The sequence below is a fragment of the Schistocerca gregaria genome, chromosome 1 (assembly GCF_023897955.1).
Source record: "Schistocerca gregaria isolate iqSchGreg1 chromosome 1, iqSchGreg1.2, whole genome shotgun sequence".
NCBI classification, from domain to species: Eukaryota; Metazoa; Arthropoda; class Insecta; order Orthoptera; family Acrididae; genus Schistocerca; species Schistocerca gregaria.
This window is the reverse complement of record NC_064920.1, coordinates 296789211-296817001: the sequence shown is the minus strand read 5'-3', so window position 1 is coordinate 296817001 and position 27791 is coordinate 296789211. Positions and strand designations below refer to the sequence as shown.

General features: G+C 43.4%; 1 protein-coding gene across 1 annotated transcript in view; it reads right to left on the bottom strand.

The window, feature by feature from the left end:
- Nucleotides 1–27094, bottom strand: part of LOC126343696 (melanopsin-like) — a 191883-nt gene extending 164789 nt beyond the window's left edge. The window contains exon 1 of the mRNA XM_050001963.1: nucleotides 26943–27094. Coding sequence (XP_049857920.1) covers nucleotides 26943–27094 — 152 coding nt within the window. The remainder of the gene's footprint in view (nucleotides 1–26942) is intronic.
- Nucleotides 27095–27791: the final 697 nt, after the last annotated feature.

The window sequence follows — 27791 nt, the reverse complement described above, 5'->3', positions numbered from 1 at the left end:
AATTGTGAAGGGGGACCCACCGACAGTCGCAACAGTTGACACGGCGGGGGCGGCGCCCCTCTAAGCTGGACTTAATACCAACGACGACGAGCAAGACGTAGTCACGTAACGTGCCAGTACAACAGCAGACGGCGAAAGCTCACACGGCCCTTGCACATGTGACGGAACGAAGACAAGCATATCGGCTTGCCTCTATCAATATCAACAACATAGGTCGCAGATTAAGATGTATTTACAGAAAGATATGCTACAAGCAGGGGATATCGACATCGTCCTCCCCCAATAAGTATATGTCGACGAATTTCCTTTCATGTACGGGTACGAATCCGAAATATAAGGAGCGTCCTAAACTGGCCGCGGCATAGCAATACTTCTCAATGAAAGCATCACAGCAGAGGATGTACCGTATCTACCATCGGCGATGGGTTTAGCGATGACAGCACTTGATGTACCACTCATCAATGACTATGCTTCGTTCGATAGAAACAGTAGACGAGAGCATGCCGGCTTCGTCGCAGTGGCAATGGCCCCTATTCCAGTGTCGACAAGGCCGGTTAATCCTAGGCGGTGATTTTAATTGTGTACTTGCACCGAATGATCAATTTCAGGGATACACAACGTGGTCAGAACTATGCATCGGCTGGACAGGTTTACATCTGGGAGCATTTCAATTGTCTTCTCCTGGTTACATCCATGCAACGGCTCATTCCGCTAGTCGTCTCGACAGAATGTACACGGTTGTACGCAGTCTTAACGCTGACCTCCTGGAAGCAGAGCTGTGGCCTGCAGCCTATACTGACGATACGACATTAATGTTTACGATCTCCGTCCGGCGGCAGCCACTGTGGCGCAGCCGCGGTCCTTGGAACATGAACGTCGCCCACCTGCGAGACCCAGCTTGCCGAGATTCCACTGAAGATGTTTGGAAAACTTGCAAGCGACGCCTTTGGTCGTATCCCAGCACCTTAAGTTGGTGGATGGGTTGCGCCAAAACGGCGCTGCGCCGTGCAATGATGACGTACGTTCGAGAGCAGGCAGTGTGGCGAGGTCAGACGATGGACTTCTATTTCACGGTGCCACGGGAATGGGCCGAACGAGTGCCTTCTCTAGAGAGGCAAGCGGCGGTACAACGAGCAAAGGCCATCATCCTACGCCACCTCGAAGGTACAGTGGTCAGGGCGCGGACTCAAGACCGGGTTGGAGGAGAACGTCAGACGGTGTATCACATCATCAACAAAAGCAAAGAACGACGTAGAGCCCTGGTACATTCTGTGGACATAGATGATGGCAGACATCTAACATAGCAACAAGAAATAGGCAACGTCTTTATATTAAAAAACTAGAAACCCGTCTCGACTGCGAAAATAGCACCTAGTGCTTACCTAGATTTCGGCGTAGATAACTACACCTTATTCAGAACAATAAAACCCACAAGTGCCTAATAAGAACTTTGTCACTTCTTAAAAGAACACCATGGCTATACATTTATTTATTTTTGTAGCTGCAGTGTATCGCGGGTCATGACCCATCGAACATAAGCCGGTGTGAGGTGGAGGTTACACCAGTAAGTAACGGTTTTTGACTTTGTGCGTATGTACTGTTTGTGTTCCCCTTTTTCCGTTTATAAATATATAGCCATGGTGTTCTTTTAATAATTGACAACGGTCTTTTTAGGCACTTGTGGGTTTTATTGTTCCAAAGAAGGTGTAGTTATCTACACCGAAACCTAGGTAAACACTAGGTGTTTTTTTCACAGTCGAGGCGGGTTTCTAGTTTTTTAATATATTAACCAACGACTGCTGACACGCTGCAATGTTGAAGGTTCTTATGAACGTCTTTATACATTACACTCAACTATACACTGAAATGGATACCGATATGGGGGCCAAGTTACACATTCGATTGTCAGCACCATTGAACCGGAGGCGGAAGCACAACTAATGGAGGAGATTACAGAGGAGGAAGAGATGTGAGCCATTGTTAGGGGAGCGGTGAATGTATTGTGGAATTCTATAGGACCTTTAGCTACATGATAGCATCACTATGGACTACTACCAGCTGGCCGAAGTGGCCGAGCGGTTCTTGGCACTACTGTCTGGAACCACGCCACCGCTACGGTCGCAGGTTCGAATCCTGTCTCGGGCATGGATGTGTGTGATGTCCTTACGTTAGTTAGGTTTAAGTAGTTCTACGTTCTAGGGGACTGATGACCTCAGAAGTTGAGTCCCATAGTGCTCAGAGCCATTTGAACCATTTGACTACTACCTGTCACGAGTTAATGTCTCCTGACGTGTCCCTTCTACTGGCTTGTGTGGAGGGGCTGATAATCTCGGTACGAAAAACCTCGGGTGGTACACGGACGCGCGACTACAGACCACGGGCAGTCCTTAATTACGACATTAAAATATTAAGTATCATTAGTTTCGAAAGAGTATTGCGCAAATTATCTTTCTCGATCAAACTTCACTCGGCGAACATAACATCTAGACGGCGCTTGTTTAAGACTTTCCGCCTCTATGCGGCACTAGCGTCGATTGAGTTTGGTCAAGCCTTTGTTAGAATACTCCATACTTATCTTGCGGAAATCCTGGCACACATGCTGTTTCCACAGCAATTTTTCGCTGTCGTGATGCGGCTACTCAGCAATGCCTGCTCCAAAGTGCTCGTCAATGAACTTACGACAAAATCTCGTAGCGAGATCTGTCAGTAAATAATGTCCCTTATATAAACATTATATTCACTGGCTCTCGACCAGTTACACTGCGGCCTTCGGCACCGGTTGACAGGACTGACTTTGGAGGGATACACATTTACGTGCAAATCATACGCGGATGATCTGGTGCTGATAGTGCGGAATGAAAATGGTGTGAGTGTGGCTTTAAAATGGGTACGCAGATATAAAGATGCCATTGGCAGCAGTATAAATGTGGTCAAGTTTGTAGCGATGAATATTAATGTTGTTGGACTAACGGAAGAATGTGTAGCACCTTTACGGGTCATGGACTCCTTGAAATGCCTAGGGAATATTTTTACCTATGACACATGTCGCACAGCAGCTTACAACTATAAGAGACAACTACAATGAATCCGGAGTGGCGTCAAAAGCAACATCACACGGTCATTAGATATGGTACAACGGGTCGTACACGTTACCACCTACCTGGCGTCACGAATTTCGCACCTTGCCCGAGTACTCCCGATGCAGGTGATGATAGCACGGCCATACTGGCTGCGTTCGGATCCTTGGTGAGATACGAGGCCTTTACCCTTCCTCTTAGCAGGGGTAGACTTGGTCTTGGGCATGTTCTGGATCGAGCACTATAAATCAGCACAATGTCAAAACTGTGGAGACATCATACTTGTATGACAGGAATCTTAAAAGATGAACCAGTACCAGTTTCACTAATGGCGCCAGTGGCGGTCCAGCACATTTCCCAGTCGTTCCACAACATACAGCTACATGAAGTTGGTATTTGTTCTTTCGGACATGTCCAAAAGAACAGATACAATTGGTGATTATGCAGCTCTCGAAGAATGAAATTACAATGGAATCCAAACCTTTACCTGCCTCCAGGCATTGATGAATATCATCGGGAACAGTCGAAAATGTGTGCCTTGACCGCGAATAGACCCCGGGCTCTCCTACTTACATGGCAAGCGCTCTATCCGTCTGAGCCTCCGAAGACACCTCGCATAGTGCGACTGCAGGGACTTACCTCTGCCACGCTCCCCGTAAGACCCATATTGCCAACTTATTGTCCACACACTACAATTGTAGTGTCCCTGCTCGCTATACTCATTACTCGCTGCAGTCAATCTAACGATTCCCGTAAGAGTTCGGGGAATGTGAGAGCACCCACATTGAAGAAGATCCTTGGCCGGTATGCCTCATCTATATGAAGATGGTGGCTGTTATTTCGGACATCTGAAGTTCGCGAGCAATCCGAAATACTGATAGTATTTCATTCCTATGGAGTCCGTTTCAAGACTCCCCCCTCCTCCGAGCAGCTGGAACGTCCAGGGTAGAAGTTAAATTATCGATGCGATGAAACAGCGAACGGAAGACGAAAATCGGTCGATACCATATGCCTACGAGGAGACTTATCCGGAGGACATAGAAGCGGGGCTATTGGACATATGCTGTATTTTTCTTTCTTTGTTTTACGCCACAATAACATTCAGTTTAATAGCTTTAAAGACTACAGATATATTATTTGTGGTATGACACTGAAGTGGTTGCTTTTGAAATTTAACTTCACCTAAACGCTATACGTGTACCAGGATTTGCTTTAATTTACGAAAGATATTAATTAAAATTTGAAGAAGAGTTGGAGAATTATTTCTTTTTCACTCAATTTTATTGGGTTTTTTAAACTCAGTTTTTGTTTAACTTTCGACAGAGCGCTACTTATTACAACATTCTACGTCGTTGAGGTTTGTGGTTATACTGTTCAGCTCATACAAGAAAAAATTGTTAATCTCATATTATAAATCCAACAAAATGCGTTAACAAAAAAATGAAAATAATAAAAGCATATGGTTCAGGTAACCGCTGCCTTTAAGCGAAAAGGAAATATGGCCTCGTCGGTTAGCAATAGAAAAGAACGTATTCCAGGGTCCGGAACGCGCCACCAACTAAATTTCGATAAATAATCTGCATTTGCGGCCGAAGACTTCCGGTTTAAGAAGTCACCTTCATTCTGCCAACAGCCTCGTCAAAGAGGCTCAAGAATAAGCAATGATCAACGACGTGAGGATGCAGAAGACAATGGAAACCACCCGACTTAAGACACATAACTTGTATCCACAGGGAATGTGGCCCGTACTCTAAAACGTGCCACCTTGATCTCTGCTTTGGCAAATGATCAGGGATAGTCCCCCATTCGGATCTCCGAGAGAGGACTGTCAATGGGGAGGTGACCATGTGAAAAAGATTGAATAACCAACGAAAGGATAAGGTTCGACAAATAGTGGCGTGGATCATCAGGAGTTTGAACGTGATAGGGAAGCTAGAAAATGTGAAAAAAATGTACATTCTCAATCTAGATATAGTAGCGGTCAGTGAAGTGAAATGGAAAGAAGGCAAGGATTTCTGGTCAGATCAACAGGAGCAGAAATTGGTATAACGGGAGAAGGATTCGTTACGAATAGGAAGGTGGGGCAGACAGCGTGTTACAGTGAACAGTTCAGTCATAGGGTTATTCTTACCAGAATAGACAGCAAACCTACACCGAAAACGATATTTCGGGTATATAAGCCCACGTCGCAAGCTGAAGATGAACAGGTATGTAATGTATATGAGGATATTGAAAGGGTAATACAATACGCAATGGGAGATGAACATATAATAGCTGGCCGTTATGGCCGAAGGGTTCTAGGCGCTTCAGTCTGGAACAACGCGACCGCTACGGTCGCAGATTCGAATCCTGCCTCGGGCATGGATGTGTGTGATGTCCTTAGGTTAGTTAGGTTTAACTAGTTCTAAGTTCTAGGGGCCTGATGACCTCAGATGTTAAGTCCCATAGTGCTCAGAGCCATTTGAACCATTTTGAACACATAATAGTCAATTACGACAACGACTGCACTGATTTCCATGTCGTCGTCCCACCTCCACCCCCTTTCCCCCCCTTCTATGTTAATGCTGCTGCCTGCCGTTTGTGAGTGGTTATCGCACGCTGACGTCGAGCACATGCGGTGGCCACGTAAACGTGACAAAACCGTGTAGGACCTTTGAACTCTTCCTGTACATTGCTTTAGGCAGTGTAATCAAGCTGCTTATCGTTTTTGGAATTAGTACTCACTGAAGGTGAGACTAAATCGAAGACACACGACAGTAATGAGAAATAACATAAACGAGAATAGCGAGAAAGTCAACATCAGGATTGATGGTCACGAAGCACATGAAATTAAGGAATTCTGCTATCTAGGCAGCAAAAAACCAATGACGGACGGAGGAAGAAGGGCATCAGAAGCAGACCAGCGCTGAACAAAGGGAATTCCTGACCAAGAGAAGAGAATCGAAGCATTTGAGATGTGGTGCTACAGGCGAATGTTGAAAATTGGACTGAGAAGGAATATGTAGAATACACTGACAAGGAGAAGGGACAGGATGATAACAGATATGTTAAGACATGATGGACAGACTCCCATGCTACTAGAGAGAGCTGCAGAGGTCTAAATCTGTAGAGGAAGACAGAGATTGGAATACGTCCACCAGTTAACTGACGACGTACGTTGCAGTTGCTACTCTGAGATGCAGAGGTTGGCACAGAAATTCGTGGCGCGGCGCATCTAGCCAGTAAGAAGACTGATGACTCAAAAAGAAAAATTGGTAAGCGTTGTCCATTTTTATGGAATTTGAGTAAGTTCCTGACCGCAAGAGAAACCAATTACTATTAATAGGGGACGCACCTTGGTGCAACTCGAACACCCTACGTGTGAAATCGCCAAATAATAGCGAGGGAGAAGTACTCAACTTCTGTTAACTACTGGGGCGAGCGACGACATTGACTGGATACAGCCAAGTAGCGTGGAGGGTCATCAAAACTTAGGTGGCCGAGCTAACGGCGTCCGAACACATTTCGCCCAAGGCGCCGCCGCCTGTATCTGTCAATCCGGAACACACCCGCCGCTAATAGTACACTGGTCCATTTTTAAAAGAATATGCACAGACAACCAAACCAAAAGAGGCAATACAAAACACTCTAATTTCAAGTTTCTGAACCCTTTAAATTCTACGCCCTTAATTCCAAGGGAAATCTCAAATAAATGACATGGAAAATGATTCATTTCTTACAGTTCATAATTCAAAATTCTTACAAGCAGCCCCCATTAAAGAGTATAAAGTCAGGAGAAGTTTACGGCCTGCCAAACTAGGATATTAAAACTATAATACAAGACACGAAGGTAACGCCCCTTCGAACCGAGGCGACAGTACATTAGAAACCCACTGTCTTAATACGAAACATGGCCTGCACACTGTGCCAGAATGCTGCTTTCACACTACTCACGATAATACTATCCTCACTGGGAAGTGCTTTATTCACTGAACACCACTATTCACTATATATCTACCGGAATCAAGCGTGGATAATCAGAGTGAAACACTCTTTCCAGCTGTGAATACAAATTACGATCAGATTGATCACCAATGCCACTTCAAAGAAAATAGCGGGTGCCCACCGTTAATAGCAGCAAGCGACGAGACTCCACATAGCGTACATAGGCATCCAGCATCTAGTCGCACTACATACACTCTTGCTAGTACATTAGAGGCCATTACCACCAGTCCGGCCCCGACACACTTCTTATATCATAACACGGCGCCGCAAGCAACCAACACTCCACGTAAAAGTCACTGCGAGACTCAACAACACAACCTACGCCCATACTACGGACAAGCACGACCTCTAGGGCCCGAAGCAAAAAACCAACACACACATAGCCGGAAGCTCCGCGCTTAAATATCGGCCAGAAGATGAAAACCAAAAAGGACACACTCATGCCAGAAGAACCTGAATTACCTCCCCGACTAGAAATAGAATCAGTGGCGCAGCGATTACACCACGGTTAAAGGTGTATGAAGCAAGATATGTCATAGAAGTCAAATGGTTCAAATGGCTGTGAGCACTATGCGACTTATGAGGTCATCAGTCGCCTAGAACGTAGAACTACTTAAACCTAACTAACCTAAGGACATCACACACCCATGCTCGAGGCAGGATTCGAACCTGCGACCGTAGCGGTCGCTCGGCTCCAGACTGTAGCGCCTAGAACCGCACGGCCACTCCGGCTGGCCACAGAAGTCAACAATCTCCGCAATTACGAGGGGTATTCGGAAAGTAAGGCCCGATAGTTGGCGAAATGGAAACCAGTGCGAAATTCAGAAATGTTTTATTTGAAACAGTTAGCTAGTTGTTCCACCTAATTCTCTACATACTAGTCGCTCATTCTTAGACATTTGTCGTAACGTTGTACCAACTTTCCATTGCCCTCGTCACGGAGGGCAGCCGCCTGTGCTTTCCAACAAATCTCTACGCTGGTCTATAGCTCGTTGTCTCTGACAAAATAGTGTCTTCGTAGCCAGCGGTTCATGTGCGCAGAAACGAAACTCAGTCGGAGCCAGTTACGGGCTGTATTGTTGGTAGTCAAAGACTTCCCATCGAAAACGTTGCGGGACCACCTTCATTGCTCCTGGAGAATGCTGGCGAGAATTGTCATGTCGATGGAAATGCATGACAGTCATTTTACGTGGACTGAATAAGTTCGGGTGAAATCTCTCATCAGACCCTCATACTTGGCGGGAGATCCTTATTTCTAGGCATGTTTAACTGCTCACTGCTCGCTCAGAACTGAAAAGGACGACGTCACGCGATCGATGAGCATACCAGAGACACTGCACAACACGTCTGTGCAATGTTTCATCGGATTTTCACATTCGTTTGCATTTCGCGATCGATCGCACCTTGCTTCCCGAATGGCCATCGTATTTATCAATCTGTTCAACCAGTTCCGTGGAAGTGACAGGGTAACACCTAGACAAGGTAACCGACTGAACAAGTGACGAAAGAAGAGGAAGATATTAATGTTCTTGCTGCTGTTGCAGCTGATCCGCATTTTAGCTGCCTCGCCATCGCACAAGGAGGTGGCGTCAAAAAACATACATCCATGCCCGAGGCAGGATTCGAACCTGCGACCGTAGCGGTCGCGCGGTTCCAGACTGAAGCGCCAAGAACCACTCGGCTACAACGACCGGCTGAATTATTTCCCAATCACTGCATTGGACGCTTGGGACCTGTGCCTTTGCCGGTCCTTTCCACGGATTTGATGGCTAAACACGTCTTCTGTCGGAAAAAAAGCTTAAAAATGCAGTCTACAAGGACATACCAACTACACCGAATGATACAAAACGACGTATTAGTGCAGCCTTCTCGGAAATGTGCACATGTGTAGCAGTCGTTCCATACCAGACCGGAAACGTGTATTGCCTGCCGGTATTCATTTTGAATACAACCTGTGATGGTCAGTTGTCTTGTTACTGGCCGGAACCCATATAACTAGTGAATGCACTTACAGTGTTCTTCAGCGTGTCATATCACAGGTATTGTACAAGTGCCAGAGTGGAACTTTCCAAAATTCGATATCTCATAAACAGTCCACACTAGAAACCTACAAAAAACACCACTGACATTCTAATTTACACTACTTCTAGTTATTTAGTGTTAACAGGCATTGTTCCATTTCAAAGAATATGTTTGCATAAAAAATGCACTTGAAGTATTATTACAATCTGTTAACTGAATAAGAATACGAGCTTCTGACCATCAATCCATTCCGTGAAATTCGTACATGAATAGCACTTTCCATTTTCACTGTATTTGCTTTGCAAGTCTTAGGTTATTCACCCTACACGTAGGGTGGTCAGAAGAAGTCTAAGAGCCTGAGGCGCTATGGAAACTGGACGGGGAGGGACAGGGGAGGGGTTCGAATGGTTCTAATGGTCATCAGTCCCATAGAACTTAGAACTACTTAAACCTAACTAACCTAAGGACATCACAGACATCCATACCCGAGGCAGGATTCTAACCTGCGACCGTAGAGGTCGCTCGGTTCCAGACTGTAGCGCCTTGAACCGCACGACCACTACGGCCGGCGTGAAGACAACGATGAGGATATTATGGATGCTGTTAAACGTAGCCCGGGTATCAGTACACGACGTATCTCTCGACGATTAGGCATTTCACAGTAAACGTATGGCGTACAATGAAGTACAATAATCTGTGTCCTTACCATAAACAAAAAGTTCATCATTTACATCCGGGAGATCGTTCCCTTCACTTGTAGTTGTACAACTGGTTGAATATTAATCGGCGGTTACACAAATACATTTTATTTACTGATAAGGCACAGTTTATTCGAGATGGTATAAACAATTTACATAACGAGTACGTATGGTCTGAAGCAAACCCACATGCAAGAGTGGAACGCAATTTCCAGCAAAGATTTGACATAAATGTGTGGTGTGGCATAATCAACGTACACTTTATTGGACCATTCATTTTTCCAGGATGTCTAACTGGCGAGAAGTGCTTGCATTTACATCAAGAAGAAATGCACTGCTTTCTCAAAGATTTTCCGCTTGCTACACGATTGCAAATGTATTTTCAGCATGACAGCCCGTCTCCATATTTCACCAACGCCGTAGCTACGCATTTAAATGACCATCTTCCCGTGAAATGGATTGGTCGTGATGCTACAAGTTTGTGACCACTCAGATCGCTCGATTTATCTGCAATGGATTATCGTGTCTGGGAATGGATGAAAGACATAGTTTATGAGGACAAAGTTCATGCATGTGAGGCATTACTTGCTCTCATTATGAATAAAAAAGACTATATTATGAGAAAACCTGTGAAACGTAGTCGGCCGGTGTGGTCGAGCGGTTCTAGGCGCTTCTGTCTGGAACCGCGCGACCGCTACGGTCGCAGGTTCGAAACCTGCCTCAGACATAGGTGTGTGTGCTATCCTTAGGTTAGTTAGGTATAAGTAGTTCTAAGTTCTAGGGGACTCATGACCTCAGATGTTAAGTCCCATGGTGCTCAGAGCTATTTCAACCTTTTTTTTTGTGAACATAAATCAGCCAAAAAATCTGTTCATACACGTGCAGCTAAATGCAATGAACTCGATGGAGACATTTTTGAACATTTATTGTGAATGTGATGTGTTATTGTATGCACACTGTACAACTTTCTTAAACTGAGCTTTGTTTATTCCGGTTTTACATGAATACACGTGTATTCTGATGTGAATAGAAGCTGATCATATGACACATTCTTTTTCCAAAATTAAATTCTCTGTAACTTATGTTGAAAACTTTGTGCAATTGTCTGGAATTTAAAAAAAAAAGAAATCGGCCCAAATAATTAGCAAATTAAAAATCTTACAAAATTACGTCTTTGCTTCTCTGGATGCTCTGGAAAACTATTGCAAATACACGTCTGGGCTATGTTTTATTAGATTCAAAAGATCAATAACAACGAAATAAATGGAAATCATGCTTTATTTTACCCTTGTATAATTCTACGATGGCTTCATATTAGCCAAGTTCCTAAATTTCTGGCAAAATCTTTTATTAGCCATAACTCCGTAACTAAACATTTGCGAGCTTTACTTGTAGAATACCATATTAAAATATTTGCGTATCTTAGTGAAGCACCCGGTATAAGACAGGGTACGTCCTATCAGTCGTCAGGTGCAGTTTCTGTTTTGTTTCAGCAGATATTTGCAATTTAGTTTTTGAGATGTGTAACTCAACCTAGCCCAAGGAAATAATGATCACCAAGCGTTTCATACGATACCCATATGTTGACGGAAAGCGTCGGTTTCTTTCCGGTTGAAAACAAAATGATTTACAAAGCGAAATGTAACGTGGCGACTCGACAGAGTGGTCCAAGTTAGTCTAGAGCGATATTTGTTTTATCGACAAGTATTGACAGTGGCAGTAAAACAGGAAGAATATCCATGACTCTAGTAGCGACACCACCACAAAGGCCTGCACTAACTGCTGCCAACATGCAGCACTGCCGCTCAATCGCTACTGGAGTATTGGTTAGTCTTCGTTATTCTCCGCTATACTCGCAGTCCTTTCTACGTTGGTATTGTCCACTTGCACCCGACAGAAAAAACCATGAGCTTTCAGTTAAGAGTACAGCTCACGATATCCGTACTCTCAGAGTCTCGGCTGGTGAGTCTCTGAGAATACGGAGAAGATAAGTTCGGAGCTAACATAACAGGTGCGCTGGTGAGTTGAAACTAGTATACGGAGCCCCTCTCTGATGTCTAGTAGACTATTGCTCGCTCTACAGGTCCAAATATGGCTGGAGCGTTTACAGAATTGTGCGCCACGACGGCCTTAAATATTGGCATGAACTGTTTGCCACGATGTGACGTTGCGGACGCCACAGCTGGTTCAACGCTCCCGCGTGACCCGCAGGAGCCGAGCGCCTAGCGCCGTGACACGTGGCAGCCTGCCGTGACGTCACACAGTGTTCCGCTGAGGACGCGCGAGCCGCGCAGAAACTGGGTCGGCGTGCTGGCTACGTCATAGCCCTCTGCTCTCCTCTCACTGGGCGCCCGGCGCTCGATGTTGGTGGCCGCGCATTCAAGCACCACCTGTAGTGTCGCCTGCTGACGCGGCGACCCGCACGACGCATCTGCATCAACAGCCGTTCCTCCACAGGGGCAGGCAGGCCGGCATCGTGTTTACTCTCACTGTTCCCTCACACAATCCTTACAAGCATCTGCATAAGACTGCAAAAACAGCTATCGAGAACTGTACGGTTTTGACATTCTAGCATGAACCCGTTTTTCTCGACAAATGATGTATTCTAATATTAAATCCGAGAGGATCGTTCTGCATTGCTGGTCAAAACAGTACTAATTTTCCATTGTAGAAGCTCTCACGCCTGAGTTTTCAAAACAACATAGGCAAATAACATGCAGTGTGATACGAAGGGTCGGTGTGTTGTCTCCTTTGGAATGATGCAAGGCGTCGAGCGCACCAACGGCTCAATCACGGGCTTAACCCACAATGTGTGTAGGTTGTAGAACAAGCCGAATGCGGTTCTATGGCACATTGGCGGTGTTTTCGTATTACTTGTGCTGATCCACTCTGGTTACGGAGGACTTGAACTAGGATGTTATGCCTACAGCTAGATGATTACGTAATACGTTCCTGATTTGACGAACATTCCTGTCGCAACGTACACTGTCAAGCTGAATGAGCCAATAATAATCTCACAGGAAATGACTGTGACTGGTACTACAGGCAAAAACTGGTAATCAACAGCCACACAGTTCCGTAGTTGTACAGGATCTGTTGTCATTGAGTGGACTGATTTGACTATCTAATAAGCGAGAAAAGTGTAAACTTGCCAAATTGAAGCCATTAGCAAGTGGGGATTCCTCTCGTTGGTGTTGCGGCCTGTAGCCGACAAAAATATCCCGCAACAGCCCCATAGCGTTACATTCGCTGCTGAATGGTGAATAGTGGTCTGCGGTAGTGTGTCGCGTTAAACGTCAACGTTGAATACTTAAGCAAAGCAACGTAACATTACACCATAATTGTCAGTGTTCTAACGAAGAATGGAACACAAAAAATGCTAGCAGATGTATTTCCCTGTACAGGCGAAAAACCAAATAGAAATTACCGTAAGAAAAAACTAAAAAAATTATTAACGAACTGTTTTTCGATCCAGAAAACAAATCAAATTCTGTCTTGAATCCAGAGACTAGTTTGATGCAGCTCTCCATGCTACTCTGTCCTGTGCAGTACCTACTGCAGCCTACATCCTTGTGAATCTGTTTAGTTTGTTCATGTCTTGGTCTTCCTGTATGATTTGTACCCTCCAATACTAAACTGGTGATCCCTTGATGCCTCAGAATGTGTCCTACCAACCGATTCCTCCTTCTAGTCAAGTTGTGCAACAAATTTCTCTTCTCCCCAGTTCAATACCTTCTCATTGGTTATGTGATCTCCCCATCTAATCTTCAGCATTCTTCTGTAGCACCACATATCGAAAGATTCTATTCTCTTCTTGTCTAAACTATTTATCGCCCACGCTTCACTTCCATACATGGCTACACTCCATACAAATACTTTCAGAAGCGATTCCCTGACACTTAAATCTATACTCGATGTTAACATGTTTCTCTTCTTCAGAAACGCTTTCCTTGCCATTGCCAGTCTACATTTTATATCCTCTCTGCTTCGACCATCTCAGTTATTTTGCTCCCAAAATAGCAAACCTCATTTACTACTTTAAGTGGCTCATTTCCTAATCTAATTCCCTTAACTTTTTATCCCTCAATATTGCCAGAAAGTATCTTTCAAATAATACTTGAAGAAGAAGCGTGTACTATTTGATCACATGACCACAGTTATACTGAATCTTATAAAAAAATGGAAGTTTGAATTTTAAATGAATTCCAAGGAGAACCTTGACGAAATACAGCTGTATAGCGATATGGATAGCGGACCGAGACTACTCTGATAAAATACATACAGTTGGCCCTAGATTCTTCAATCAGTAAAGAAGCATGAACGGAATATTTTGACAAAATGAACTAATAATGGTAAAATCAGTTTTCAAATCTGTCGAGATCTAGAAAGGGTATTGAACACTGTGAATGTGTTTGTAATCTGCGTACAGTGTCACTGTGACTTATCAAACAAGATAGTAACATTTCAGGTGTAGACACAAGCTTCCAAGGAACTATGTTTTTCAAGTCACAGAAAAGTTGCTATGATGTTAAACAGAGAAGTTTTCGGGTAGCCGAATAAGACGGAGTGGTGTTGGATCGTGAGGGTGTAGCCCCATCAGTCTTAACCCAACATCTAGGCCGAGAAATCCAACAGAAGGGTGTCACGTGGAGAATACAGGATGCTGGAGGAGAAGCAATTGACGTCCGTGTCATAGAAAGCATTTGCAAGCACTTTTGCCAAATGATTTTGAATATTGATCACAGTTCTGTTAATAATCCGTCGTTGTTTCAGATGGCCCAGTTTACTAAAGTAGAGAGCAGAGTCGATGGCCTCTACGGTGGGTGGTGGAGCTAGGCTGCTCGTGCACAGAACATCACCATAAGTGTTTACAACGGTGTGGTAGGCAGATGCCTATTTCTTGTTTGTCGCTCCATCACGAAAACATCGTTGTTAAGTATTGCTTTTATTGCATATCAAACTACACTTGTCACATGATGAGACGGTGTCAAGAGGTGCATCTTCTCCAGACGGCCGCGTGGTGCAACACTATAGTTTGTATTGTTGACTGATATGGAGTGTTTTTATTATGAGTGTATTGTCAACACTTCCACAGTAAATCTAATATGTGGCTCATGTCACTGGTTACCAACGACGATTTACTGTGGTATCTGGTGGGCAGAAATTATACAATGTCACCCAAGGTGCACGTCTTTCTTCCCGTTCGAGTGGTCCACTTTACATTTTGGACACCGTAACTCGTCAGCTAGAGTATGTCAACGCAGCGCCAGCACTCTTCCATGTTTGTTCTCGAGAACCCCTGTTAAATCAGCACCCTAATCGTTGGATGGGAAAGAAAGTTCTCGTCCCTCTATCAAATGCTGATCACAGTCGTCCGGATATTCTCGCTCACAGCTACATGAAGCCCTGTCTGTATTAAACCACGGTTCTGCCTACTGAAAAGTTCACTGGTGAGATTGTAGTCCGTCATGTGGCAGACACTACATACAGAGTGATTGAAAGTTCCTGTTACAGTCTTGTAAGGGTTGTAAAAGGATCTTAAAATGGAGTTTTTATGAGGAACTCATATCCGGTAACGTACCGATTGCATGTAAAATCTGCTTGAGGATCGCATCTCTTTAAAACCTCCCGCTTCACGGTACGCACACAGCGGAGACAATGATCTCTGATATGTTTGCTCTATAGGAGTCCCTGGCATGAACAGTGTTTCCAGTACTTGTCCTCGGGCTCTCTTCTACGTGACGAAGGACTTTCTTTTCAAAGTCGGAGTCCAGCACCTCCTTGGAACAGCACATCCAATCCTTCTAGTTCCGAATGTACTAACGTCTCGCTGACTTTGATGTGATTGGACGAATATTTTATGTCATGTCGCAATTATAACATTGACTGAGGATTGCGACTTCAGCTTGCATGCGAATCTTGGAATTGGAAATCTGAGAGGCATCCAGTCTTCAGACTCACTTTACATCCAAAAACTATTTCCGGACTTGGGTTTCTCATCAACACTTCATCAACTAGGTCCTCTCTACAACGCCTAGAAGTTTGTAATGGAAATTTTTAATCACCCTTTGTATTTTACAGGATATAGAAAAATTATATGCGTCTTTGATGTGCATGCATTTACACGGACGACTGTCACTTTGAAAATTTCATCTGGCCTATAAATTTTTCCTACAAGGTTTAAATTGTTCATGTGAACACAGAAAGAAATATACGTTTGAGAACATTGCTTACCTACCTCAAGGGGTCGTCAGCGCTGTGTGAAGTTTGGGTGTGAACGCATCAATAACTCAGTTTCAACCTAAGTTCCAAAAACAAACCTGGCAAAAACGAGGCTAAGATCGAGGACTATCAAACAGGTAAGCGTTTTCGAAATTATAATGTTTTCTGACATTTGCTTTGTAACATTATTCACACAAAATAGCAATGCAAGTTGCTGAATTGACTCATAAAACTCGATATCACGAGAATGTATATTCTCTGATTTTTAATGTTGTTTCCCACTGTATGCATTTTGTTGGTTTGAATTTTTGGTCTGTTGCACTGTACATGAAATTGTAATTTGTTAAAAAAGCCACTTTGGTTGCAAAAAAGCTTTAAATGTACGGTAAATGACTGTAATCCTGAATTTGTCCAACAGGTCATCTAGTTTGTCAAAGAGTATGTTGACTTGACGTGATACCGGCTGCAACCTGCCGCTCACTACAAACTCGTAGATTTAGCTGTATCAGTTCATGTCTTTTCATGAAATCGGATAAGCGTCTTCACTAGATTTCAGTTTTCTGTTATTGAATCATTGATCTGTATTAACCTTTTGTATGTATGTACGTATTGAACTGGGGACCTAGAAACGACGGAGGGGCTTCGTCCGTAGAAATTAGTTATACACAACCCCACAACAGGCTACAGCAGACCACTTACCTCACCGCCGCTCCACAACGAACCTAAGGTTATTGTGCGGTTCGGCCCCCAGTGGACCCATCGGGAACGTCTCATTCCAGACGAGTGTAACCTCAATGTTTGCGTGGTAATTATGGTGTACCTGTACATGGAGACAGTGTTTGCACAGCAATCACCGACATAGTGTAACTGAGGCAGAATAGAGGGGGAACCAGCCCGCATTCCCCTAGGCAGATGGGAAACCGCCTTAAAAACCATCCACAGTCCGGCCGGCACACCGGACCTCGACACTAATCCGCCGGGAGGATACGTGTGGTGGCCGGCACGCCTTCCCACTCGGCTAGCAGTGCGTTAGATCGCACGGCTAGCCGGGCGGGCATGAACATTTTACTCAAGGCCGTAAGATGGTGGTTTAGGTTTTGAACATGATTGTGCAATACAGTCTCCGTTACTAAATTAATGTTCACGGAAGGAAGCTTATTAGTTCTTAAAACAAGTTTCATGGCCATCTCTTCCTTTTTCCGCGTACTTTAAATTTATGCACGTCATTTATCTCGCGGAATGCTCCGCGAGGAAAGCCGATAGCGCAAATGCGCTGCTTCCTGGAATCGGGTAGGCGCACCGGTCCCGGATCGTATCCACCCTCGTGGATTAACGACGAGGGCCAGTGTGCCTGCCAGCCTATATGTGGTTTTTAGGCGGTTTTCCACATCCCAATAGGTGAATACCGGGCTGGTCCCCACGTTCTGTCTCAGTTACACGACTCGCTGGCATTTGAAACACGTTCGCACCATTTCATGATTTACAGTAGACGCAGATACCTGGGGTACACTGATTGTGTCCCAGGGGGTACCGGGTGGCGGCAGGAAGGCCATCTGCCCACCCCTTCCTATTAACGTTGCCAAATCCGATTGTAACCACGCCGACTCTACGAAAACTGGGAGACAAAGGCGTGAGCAAAAGAAAAAGAAGATGTACCTCTTAGAACTGGATATGTCTCACTGGTTGTTATTCATGAAGTCAGACTTTCTCTACAGCTTTTTTTGCTATTTTACTCCCATTTTTGTCATCATTTCTCCTTCTTTGCTTGAGCTATTTGCTTGGTCCGGTAGAATTATAAGTTTCTTCGTCTCTTGTAACTCGAACCTACTGATGTAACCAATTGACCTATTTTGTTTATCATTTTTGCGGCAAAAAATATGAGAATAATAACAATCCAAAGATATCATGAAATGTAACAACATTTACCCTCAAACAGATCACAACACTCGAAAGTAATGTTAGTGTACTGAAAAACTCTGTGGAACACATAATGTGTCTCTATTCCGAAATGTTGTTTCGATTCGAAATAGTGTGTGCGTCCTTGATCCTTCGTAGTTCACACTTCAGTGGAGCGCCGGAGTTCAAGAACAGCTTCCGCCTGATACGACCTGCTTTCTGCTATTACTCAGCCTTTGTCCTATACAACTGTCTACCCACTGCCATTTGTAGTACCTTAATCTATTAAGTGGGCTCAGACAGACAATGTTACTTGGAATATATACGCATATAATTTAGGAACTTGAACAGCTTATGCTTTCATATGAATGTTCGCTGCACTGAGCGAAAAATCTTTAAAACATCGTACAGACTATTAGCTTAAATGAGAGGCTATATGATACACTCCACCACACCACAGCCAGTACTGACAGAAGTAGAGAGGAATACCTCTCCTTTCACGCCCTGCCAAAAGAGTGTTTCTGCTGTGGGAATTGTGATATAAGGCACCAGGTGCTGTTTCATTGTCAGAGCAAACATGAAAATGCACTGTTGGCTTCATTTGATGGCGACATGTGGCATATTTACAACATTAGCAGATAACACGTTTTATGGCACACAGCCGGCCCATGCCACTGGCAGTATTGCATGTTGACAAGCGTTTGTTTCACTGTGCGTCGCCGGTATCCCCTACGTGCCCAGTCGTTTTACTGCGGCTGATTAAATTTCCAGAGTACAGATTTTCGTTTTGGCTTCGTTCTGTACAGGCCGGACGTTTATCTCTTGTGATCATGTTTTCCAGCGACTCATGAATAAGTACATATCACACGTTAGAATGGCTCGTCAGTGACACAGACACTGTCGCTTAATACATTAAGAAGGTATGTAGGGAATATCCTCCAGAATATGCTGCTTGATTGTGTATTTGATGCCTAATTTTATCTTTGCTCGTCTTGTGACCTTTAACCGGTGGATTTGCATCTCTTCAGTCAATCTAATTTTACAAAAAAGTAGGAGAATAATACTTTGTATCGATAAAGGTATCGTAGAGTGTTATCCAACTGTTAAGCACTTCGGTTCGGATGCACATCAAGCAATTCTTGGATTACTAGATTACGCAACCATTTGAATTTGAGGTAATGGATGTGAGCCACATCGTGTCTATGAAGAGAAGATATCTCGTAAGTGCAGTCCGCGTCCTCATTACCTTAACCCCTTTAACTATTTGTAACTAGAATACGTTCAGATACGGGTGTGTGGATGATTTAGTCCAGGAGGTACCAACATGCGGCAGTGGTATTACCTTGGGAAAAGAAAAGAAGCCAGATGCGAGTACGACTCAAGTTTTGAGGGTTCCTTACTAACGTAATCATGTATGTAGGCTGTGCATCCATTCTTCCAATCGAGAATCTGGTTTGCCTGTTTACTGGCAAGGTATCAGTCCTTGGAATTCCAAGACTTCAGAGAATATTTTAATTTTATGTCCTCAGTCGGGCAACAAATGAAAGAATAAATGTTTTTTCGTGTGATATAATAAAAAAAATCAACGCTTTCATGATTTTTTGCTAGACCTTTCATCTTACCAATTTTCATGATTCAACGTCAACGGGATCTATAGTATTTAATGAGAATTTGCGAGTATCAAAATAAATGACGTAGATTTCATCGACTTAGGACTCTTTTCGTCCTCTGCACCTTAATATGTGACATATATCTCAACATGATATGTCTGGCAGTTCCTGAGGAACAAGATGCAACGCTCTTAACAGTTAGACAAACATTCGATAGGACAAAAGAATTGTTCCGATGTATTTACAAATTAACGCTTTTCGGAATTATTTTACCTTGTACTGTGAAAGACTACTCCTTCAAAAATTTCATGATATTCGGTCAACGGATGTATTTAACAAGTTTTGATGAATGAGCTTACGACTATCAAAATATGTGACGTAAGTGCCAGTATTTTTTGTCTGCATTGACTTAGGAGCTTGCATTTATCACACAGCTAAGGGGCTATAGACTTTAGTATGCGACATATATTTCAAACTCATATGCCTACCCGTTACTAACACAAACTACTTTTAGTAATCGGACAGAGCGACACACAGACGCACACCGGGAGTGCTGCTTTTGAGGTAGGAGATCCAGAAAAAAACAGTCTGAACGGCTGCGCATCATCTGTAATTACCAGGAATTACGGAAGGATATTGCACTGAACACCGTCAAGCATTCTTCATCGGATTTTGGAAAAAGTAAACTGACGCCAAGTGGCGTAAACCACTAGCTTGAGTAACCGAAGAAACTGCAACACTATTGGACATCAAAGAAATCCAGCAGTGACTCAAAGACGTTTCGCTATCATCTAAATAGATTACTGCATGATAGGTCGCAACACGGTTGAAATGTGGGAAGGGCCGACAGGTACTGAGGTTCAACATGAGGAATTACGGTGAAACATGAAATAGCAGTTGATCAACGCTATGTGGTCAATGAACGAGGAGGAAGGAGACGATGGCTGGCCGCGCTGGGAGAGCGGTTCTAGGTGCTTCAGTCTGGAACTGCGCGTCTGCTACGGTCGCAGGTTCGAGTCCTGCCTCGGGCATGGATGTTTGTGATGTCCTTAAGTTAGTTAGGTTTAAGTAGTGCTAAGTTCTAGGGGACTGATGAGCTCAGATGTTAAGTCCCATAGTGCTCAGAACCATTTGAACCATTTTTGAAGAAGATGATGTCAAAAATTTGTCATGTTGTAAACGATCCCAGTTCGAGTTAATTGACACTAAAACAGCGTGTTTCTTTTCTAAAGAATGGTGTGATAGATATCCGCCTACAGCACTCAAATTAAATGAGATGCAACAGTGCGGGTCTGTGGCTATGTCGGTAAGCGTCAGACTGTACACCCAAAGAGTCTGTGTTCCGTCGTCAATCAGCTGTTTCACCTATAGGACGTACACGTATATGCAGTTAAATGCAAAGCTGTACCGTGATTCGTAACCATTGATAGAATGTAACCCACCTAATAGTTACTGGCTAGTTCACCTCAAAGAATAGAAGAAGTCTAGGACGTAGTACGGCGCTAAAGTGAACTTTTCGATGGACAATTTTAGATTAGATAACAAGTGTCGAATAACGCACTCCTCCTAAACATTGCTCCTTTCTGAAAACTAATTCAACCTAAAAGGAAAAAAAGGGTTTGCCTGTTCCAAACCAAACTAAACAATGTGTGCCTTAACTAAATCTTTAATGCGCCATCATTCTTCTGACTGGAGCGCCACAAATTCCTCTCCTCTGCCAACCTCTTCATCTCAGAGCAGCACTTTTATCTTGCATCCTCAGTTATTTGCTGGATATATTCCAATATGTGCTTTCCTCTACAATTTGTACCCCTCCCCCCCATACCCTTAACATTCTTGATGTTGTAAGAGATGTACCACCATACTGACCGTTCTTCTTCTCAGTGTTTTCCATGTATTCTTTTCCTCGCCAATTCTCCGGAGGACGTCCTTACTCCTTACCATATCACTCCACATAATTTTTAGAATTATCCTGTAGTCCCACGTGTCAAATGCTTCGATTGTCTTCTGTTTCGGTTTTCCCACAGTCCACGTTTCACTAGCACACAATGTTGTACGCCAAACGTACATTCTGAGATGTTTATCCCTCAAATGAATACATTTGTTTGATAGTAATAGACTTCTTTTGGCCAAGATTGTCCTTTGAACCAGTGACAGTCTGCTTTTTATGTCCTCATTTCCTCGTCCGTCATGGGTTAATATGCTGTTTAGGTAGAAGAAATCTTCAACTTCATGTACTTCGTGATCACCAATCCTGACTTTACGTATCTCACAGTTCTCACTTCTACTACGTCTCATTTCTATAGTTTTTGTTAGATTTATTCTCAGTCCATATCCTGTACTCGTTACACTGTTCATTCCTCTCAGAACATCCTACAATTCTTCTTTACTACCATTGAGGATAGTAGTACCATCAGCGAATCTTATCGTTTATGTCCTTTCACTTTGATTTTTAACTCCGCTCTTCAACTTTTCTTTTATTTCCGTCATTAATTCTTCGATTTATAGACTGCAAAGAAGCGGCGAAACACTACATCCCTGCCTTACATACTATAACAGCCTTAACTGACCCTGTTGTGACCAACGAAAAAATCCCTTACAAGTGTTCAGAACACGAAAGTCATAGCATCTCTGTGCACACACTCCTGCTTTGGAAAACAGCAATACGTTCTTGGGCAGCGTTTCAAGAAAATAATCAAAATACTTTCGTATGACCACTTTATTTCTGACCTTCCTCTATTGCACTCTTTATTGAGGCGTCCTGAGAAGCGAATACGCCTTGTTATCATTATTGTGATGTACCTGCATGGCGGGATGTATAGATTTCCAAATAGTGAATGTTTTCAGTTGTGATTATTTTATGTATTCCTGACAACAATCACAAATCAATTAAAAAAATAAATAACGTGCTGATTTACGTGAAAAATTCATCCAATACTTTGCATGGTAAAAGAAACTACTGAGAAAATGAGATTAAACACTCTCCGGCTAATAACTGCTAGTAATGTGCACCTTGCGAACACTGTGTCAACGAAACAAGTACGGTGGATCCTGTATTACCAAAAGAAGGAAGTTGTAGTAACTACGTTGACAGTTCTAATAAGTCATCTGAATGAAAGAAACGAATTTCACTGTTGCAGGGAGTCTAAAGTATTAACGATCGCCAAATACAAACATTCAATGAGGCTTAGCTGCATAGTACACGATGAGACAGTTCAACAGAATTTCTATCATTCTTAACACCAAAGTATAATTCAGATTATCGATTTCCATTGTCAGAGAATCATATTCAGTACATTAAAAACTTGGTTTTACTAGGATAGTCCAACAGAATTTTTATTATTCTCAACAGAAAATTATAAATCAGATTATCGATTCTCATTGTTAGAATCATTTTCAGATCATCAAAAAACCTGATTTCACTGGTAAAACGTCTGAAGTTACATACATACACGCTTCGTCACTACAAATTCGTTACAGTTTTGTAGTGACGAAGCGTAGTACAATGCTTGATCAGTTATCTTGTGACCATACTGCTAACATCAAGTACAGTTCGCGGTAAAGAGCAACAAACTTTTACTGCATATAAGCTGTAGCGTAACGCATTTCTTATTTAGATATGGAGGAGACCAGCAAAGGAATGAAATCTAGACTGTATTCTAGCAACTGTCAGGCATAGTGGACGATTCCTAATAATTTCAACAATTGTTCAAATGGCTCGAAGTATTATAGGACTTAACAGCTGAGGTCATCAGTCCCCTAAACTTAGAACTACCTAAACCTAACTAACCTAAGAACATCACACACATCCATACCCGAGACTGGATTCGAACCTGCGACCGTAGCAGCCGCGTGGTTCCGGACTGAAGTGCCTAGAACCGCTCGGCCACCATGGCCGGCCTAGTAATTTCAGGGGGCATTTTGGGACACTCTATTGTCCAAAACAGAGTAAAATCGACGAGTCGTAAGAAACAACCGAAGAAAGATACGTTACACCTACAATAAACTTGTTTCTGGCAGAGCACCAACCGATATGCTGTACCGTTGATACGCTAATTTTGTACGGAGATACGGCAGACCCGCCAGGATGCTAGAATGATGAAAGCAGCCATTTTCGCGTGTAAGTAGACTGCTTACCTGCGCACTGGACAACGGCAACACTGTTATCTCGTCTCGTTTAGGAACTTTTCTGATGCCCGCATTTCTTCAATGGCGGCAGAATCCCAGAAGAGGATTGAACAATCTAAATTAATCGCGCCATCGTGGTATTGGAAATAAAGAACAAGATAGTCTTATCCTCGTCTGGTCTCCCTTATGGAACACTTTTACTCTTGCTAATAGTATCAATAATAATATGCACTTTGATATTAGCTGCATTATCGCCTTTCCCTGTATTAAAGCGTACTTCCGGGTCTTCATTTGTCACAGAATTCTAGTTTGTGAAGATTTCTTTCAGTTTTCTTTATTTTTGTATCTGTTATTTATGCCATTATTCCAGGGTCATGTCGATGTATTTTGGAAATTTAAAACTTTTGTTCTAGGCTTGTAATCTCCAGTTTGAGCGGAAAATAAGTGCCATTATGTGAACTACGTAGGATTATTACGGTTTCAAATGATAGGTGGATTCAAAGACCATTAATTACATTATTTCACGTGCGAAGCTTCAGGCGATTAAGACTGAAACGATTTCTTATCGTTGTTTTGGGCGACTAATACGCAACATCGTTGTTACAGACTTGCGTGTTCCATTCGATTATTCGCGAAATGGTGGTAGTGGCGTAAAGCATGCTTTTTAAATACGAAATACTAAGAGGCAGCGGTGTCAGTATATGTGTAATGATTCAATACTTTTTTTAAATCCACAGTTAGGTCTGTAGAGTTCAACGGCTGCAGATGAGCTAGGACGGCGGCAAATAAAACTACAAGATCTTGCGTAAATAGTGGTTAGGTCCATCAAATGATGGAACGTCACTTTTCAGATTCAGATTACTGGTTTGTAATTAATTAAAACTTCAGGAGAATTAAGGGTTTATCTGCTTTAAGCATCAAATGATCGGTGTTTTATGCGAGAGTTTCGTACTTCCTACGTAAATAAGGAATTACGTTAAATCAGGAGGAAATGAAGCGTTACATCGCCACTATGTCGATATGAAAGGGGCTGCGAGGAAATTTGGCTTTACTTTTTGTCTGTGTTGTTCACATGTGTCGGGTGCTGGTTAGTATGAAAACAATAAATGCTTTTCACAAAACAAGGTCAACTAGATATGCTACTTCTTTGAGAAGAATGCAGAAAGAATGTGAAGAGAACCATTGAGCTATTATCACAAAGGCATCCCGACACCGTTCAGCGGAATTGCAAAAATGACTTAATTATTGCCCAAAGGGTTAGAAGCAAGCCTCCAGGAAGAGGAACAAACCATATAGATGTTCTGTAGTAGTTGCCCGGAATGTGTACGTTAGGTACACTCGAACCTCGAGTGACTCTGAAATAAGTTGGCCCAGCATTGTTCACATTTTGGACGCAAACAGCTTCCATTCGTAACAAGCGGTATTTCACCAATAGATGAACAAGAGGAACTGCAAATGACGCATGGAGTTATGTCGCACGGATTTTGTATGGCATCAGAACAAAACGTTGCTCTTGCAGAGAATGGTCTTTACCGATGAAGCTATCTTTGCAAATTCTGGAAAGCTGTATGTAAGAAATTTCCGTTACTGGGTCGCCGAGATTCCGCACTGGATAAAAATATGAGCAGTGGGTATGAACGTTCGGTGCACTGTTACTGGAGACTCCGGATTGATCCCTACTTATCGAAGAAATCTTAACGTGGTAAAAGATTGAACGGAAATCGGTAGATGTGATGTACATATACAAAGAAACAAAGTATTGCTATTTCAGGTAAATTGGTTCATTTATTCAAGATAAAGAGTTTCACAAACTGAACACGTGAATAATGAGGTAGTCCACTTGTAGCTCTTATAATGATGTTGTTGAATCTGTAGTTAGGCAGTTCTGCCTTATGCGCCGAGCGAGCAGGTAGTTGTTTACGTATCCGCTCCGCCGCAGCGTCCCAAATGTTTGGGAGTTTATTGCTGCAGTGGCGTTTGTGCCTTTGTGTGTGTGATTTCGACGTTGTCTCGTCTCGTCCTTCCTTCGGTGTGTGTCTGACAGCGGCCTAGTTTGCTCATGGCTTCCAGTAGTTTTCCACGTTTTCGTTTGATAAGTCGACTCGTAATTTGCAGCCTGGTTCTTTATAAATTCATCACTGGATAGTTGATACTTTCCATGTCACTTCGGACCAAGAACATACCGCCTACTTTGATTGTGAGAATTATGTGTTATTTGCGAAATTCATAGTTCCTCTACAAGTAGGCACGTCCCTAGAAAGAAATTTTCACTCTACAGCGGAGTATGCTGATATGAGACTTCCTGGCAGATTAAAACTGTGTGCCCGACCGCGACTCGAAATCGGGACCTTTGCCTTTCGCGGGAAAGTGCTCTACAAACTGAGCTACCCAAGCACGACTCACGCTTCGTCATCACAGCTTTAATTCCGCCAGCTAGACATGCCCCTATTTAAGCGTGGTACTCAGATTTGCTCCTGGTTAAGATATGGTACGGTCAGTATAATGCTGCTTGCAATTGCTGACATTGAATATTCGAACGTTTGAGTATTTGGCGTTCTACCGCAGGTGGAGGGTATCTAAGGAAATTATGCCCAATATTGTAACGTGAGAGGCATTCGCCGTTAATTGGGTCAAGTCAACAAAAAATGCAGTATTATAGTGGCTTACGTTCAGTGAAATGAAAAAAAACATTCCGTCTCATTTGCAAGTTTGTGGCTATTGTATTGATGTTACGTACAGCTGGAAGGTGGGGATCTGTTTTCTGTGCAACGAAAGTGGCCATCTCTGAATTAATCGGCAGCGGAGAGTTATTGTTTTACGATCTTCCGTGAAACAGCGCCGCAAATTAATGGTTGCTGACCTTGTCCGCTCCAGTAACGAACTTGGGGCTACATTTTCCCTCGTGACTGGAAATCACCCGCCAGTTGCCACAATCACTTAATGTGATTTTCCGCCGTTGCAAACAAAGAATGCGCCTGTTCGTGCTACTGCTTGGACGGCGGCTCGATTCATAATAAACGGCGCTGCACTCAAGATGGTGACGACTTAATTGTGCCTTTCCCTGGGCCATGTTTGTCTGTCAAACCGGAGAGTGGAGTTCAGAGAGGCAGCACCAGGTATTCCTATGGCTGAAGGGCAGGCTACTTTGGCACCGTTTCGGAGCTAGCGTGTGTCGGAGTCGTCCCCTTCGCAGTCTCCTCCACAGGTCCAGCCGATAACACAGTAATGCCCTCCTGTTCCTGTAGTCTCGGCCATGGAGATCATGATTTGTCGCTTAGTGCGAATCACGTTGTCGAAGCTGTTACTTCACTGTTGCCTCCCGCTGTCTCTGAGATTCACTCTGATTGCCTTCCATTAGGGAGTCGGCGTGCCATGCGGCGTGACCCATCTCTATAGCAGACCTCAGACTCTGAGCCGTCACAGTCTGATATGGATGTGGTGCAAGATCCGCCTGCATCGCCTACTGCAGGGGTTGTTACGCCTCGCAGCCGGCTTAAACAACGTGTGAAGCCGGAATTTGCCGTGGCGCGAAAACCTACCAAAGCTAAATATCCAGTTGCGGCTGGTTGATTGGTGGATTTGTCATCCTGCTCTGTTGTTCTTTTTGTGTTTTTTTCCTTTGACTGATAGCTCTGGCGTATACATTTATCACACTGAATGTAACAGAGTGGTTCCCGAGCTGTCGTAACTTCACTGCGTCTGTTTATGGTATGGTCCCTGTACAGACACAGTGTTCCTCCGGAAGGATGTATGTACCATTTTCCCTCTTCCTGGATTTCACACTGTTATTAATGTGGCACCAGAATTTTCTACAAGAACTGCCCTATTCTTCCGGGAAGGCATTCCCGGAAGAATAGGTTCTTTAATCTGGCAGACGGTCACGTTGTAGACAGTTTGACATCACCTTGGCTGTGTTATATGGTCCGCCTGCTTCTGGTCCCAATTTAGAACGTTCGTGTTTTTATAAAGAGGGGATTGTGTTTTTATAAAGAGGGGACTGTGTTTTTATAAAGAGGGGATTAGTAATCTTCTACATACGAGTCCTCGACGTCTGTTGTTGGTTGCTGATTTTAACTGTGTTCTGCGTCTTGTTGATCAGTCTCTATCGGGTTTTAAACGACATGGTACGCTAGACGCACTGTAAAGATACTTGG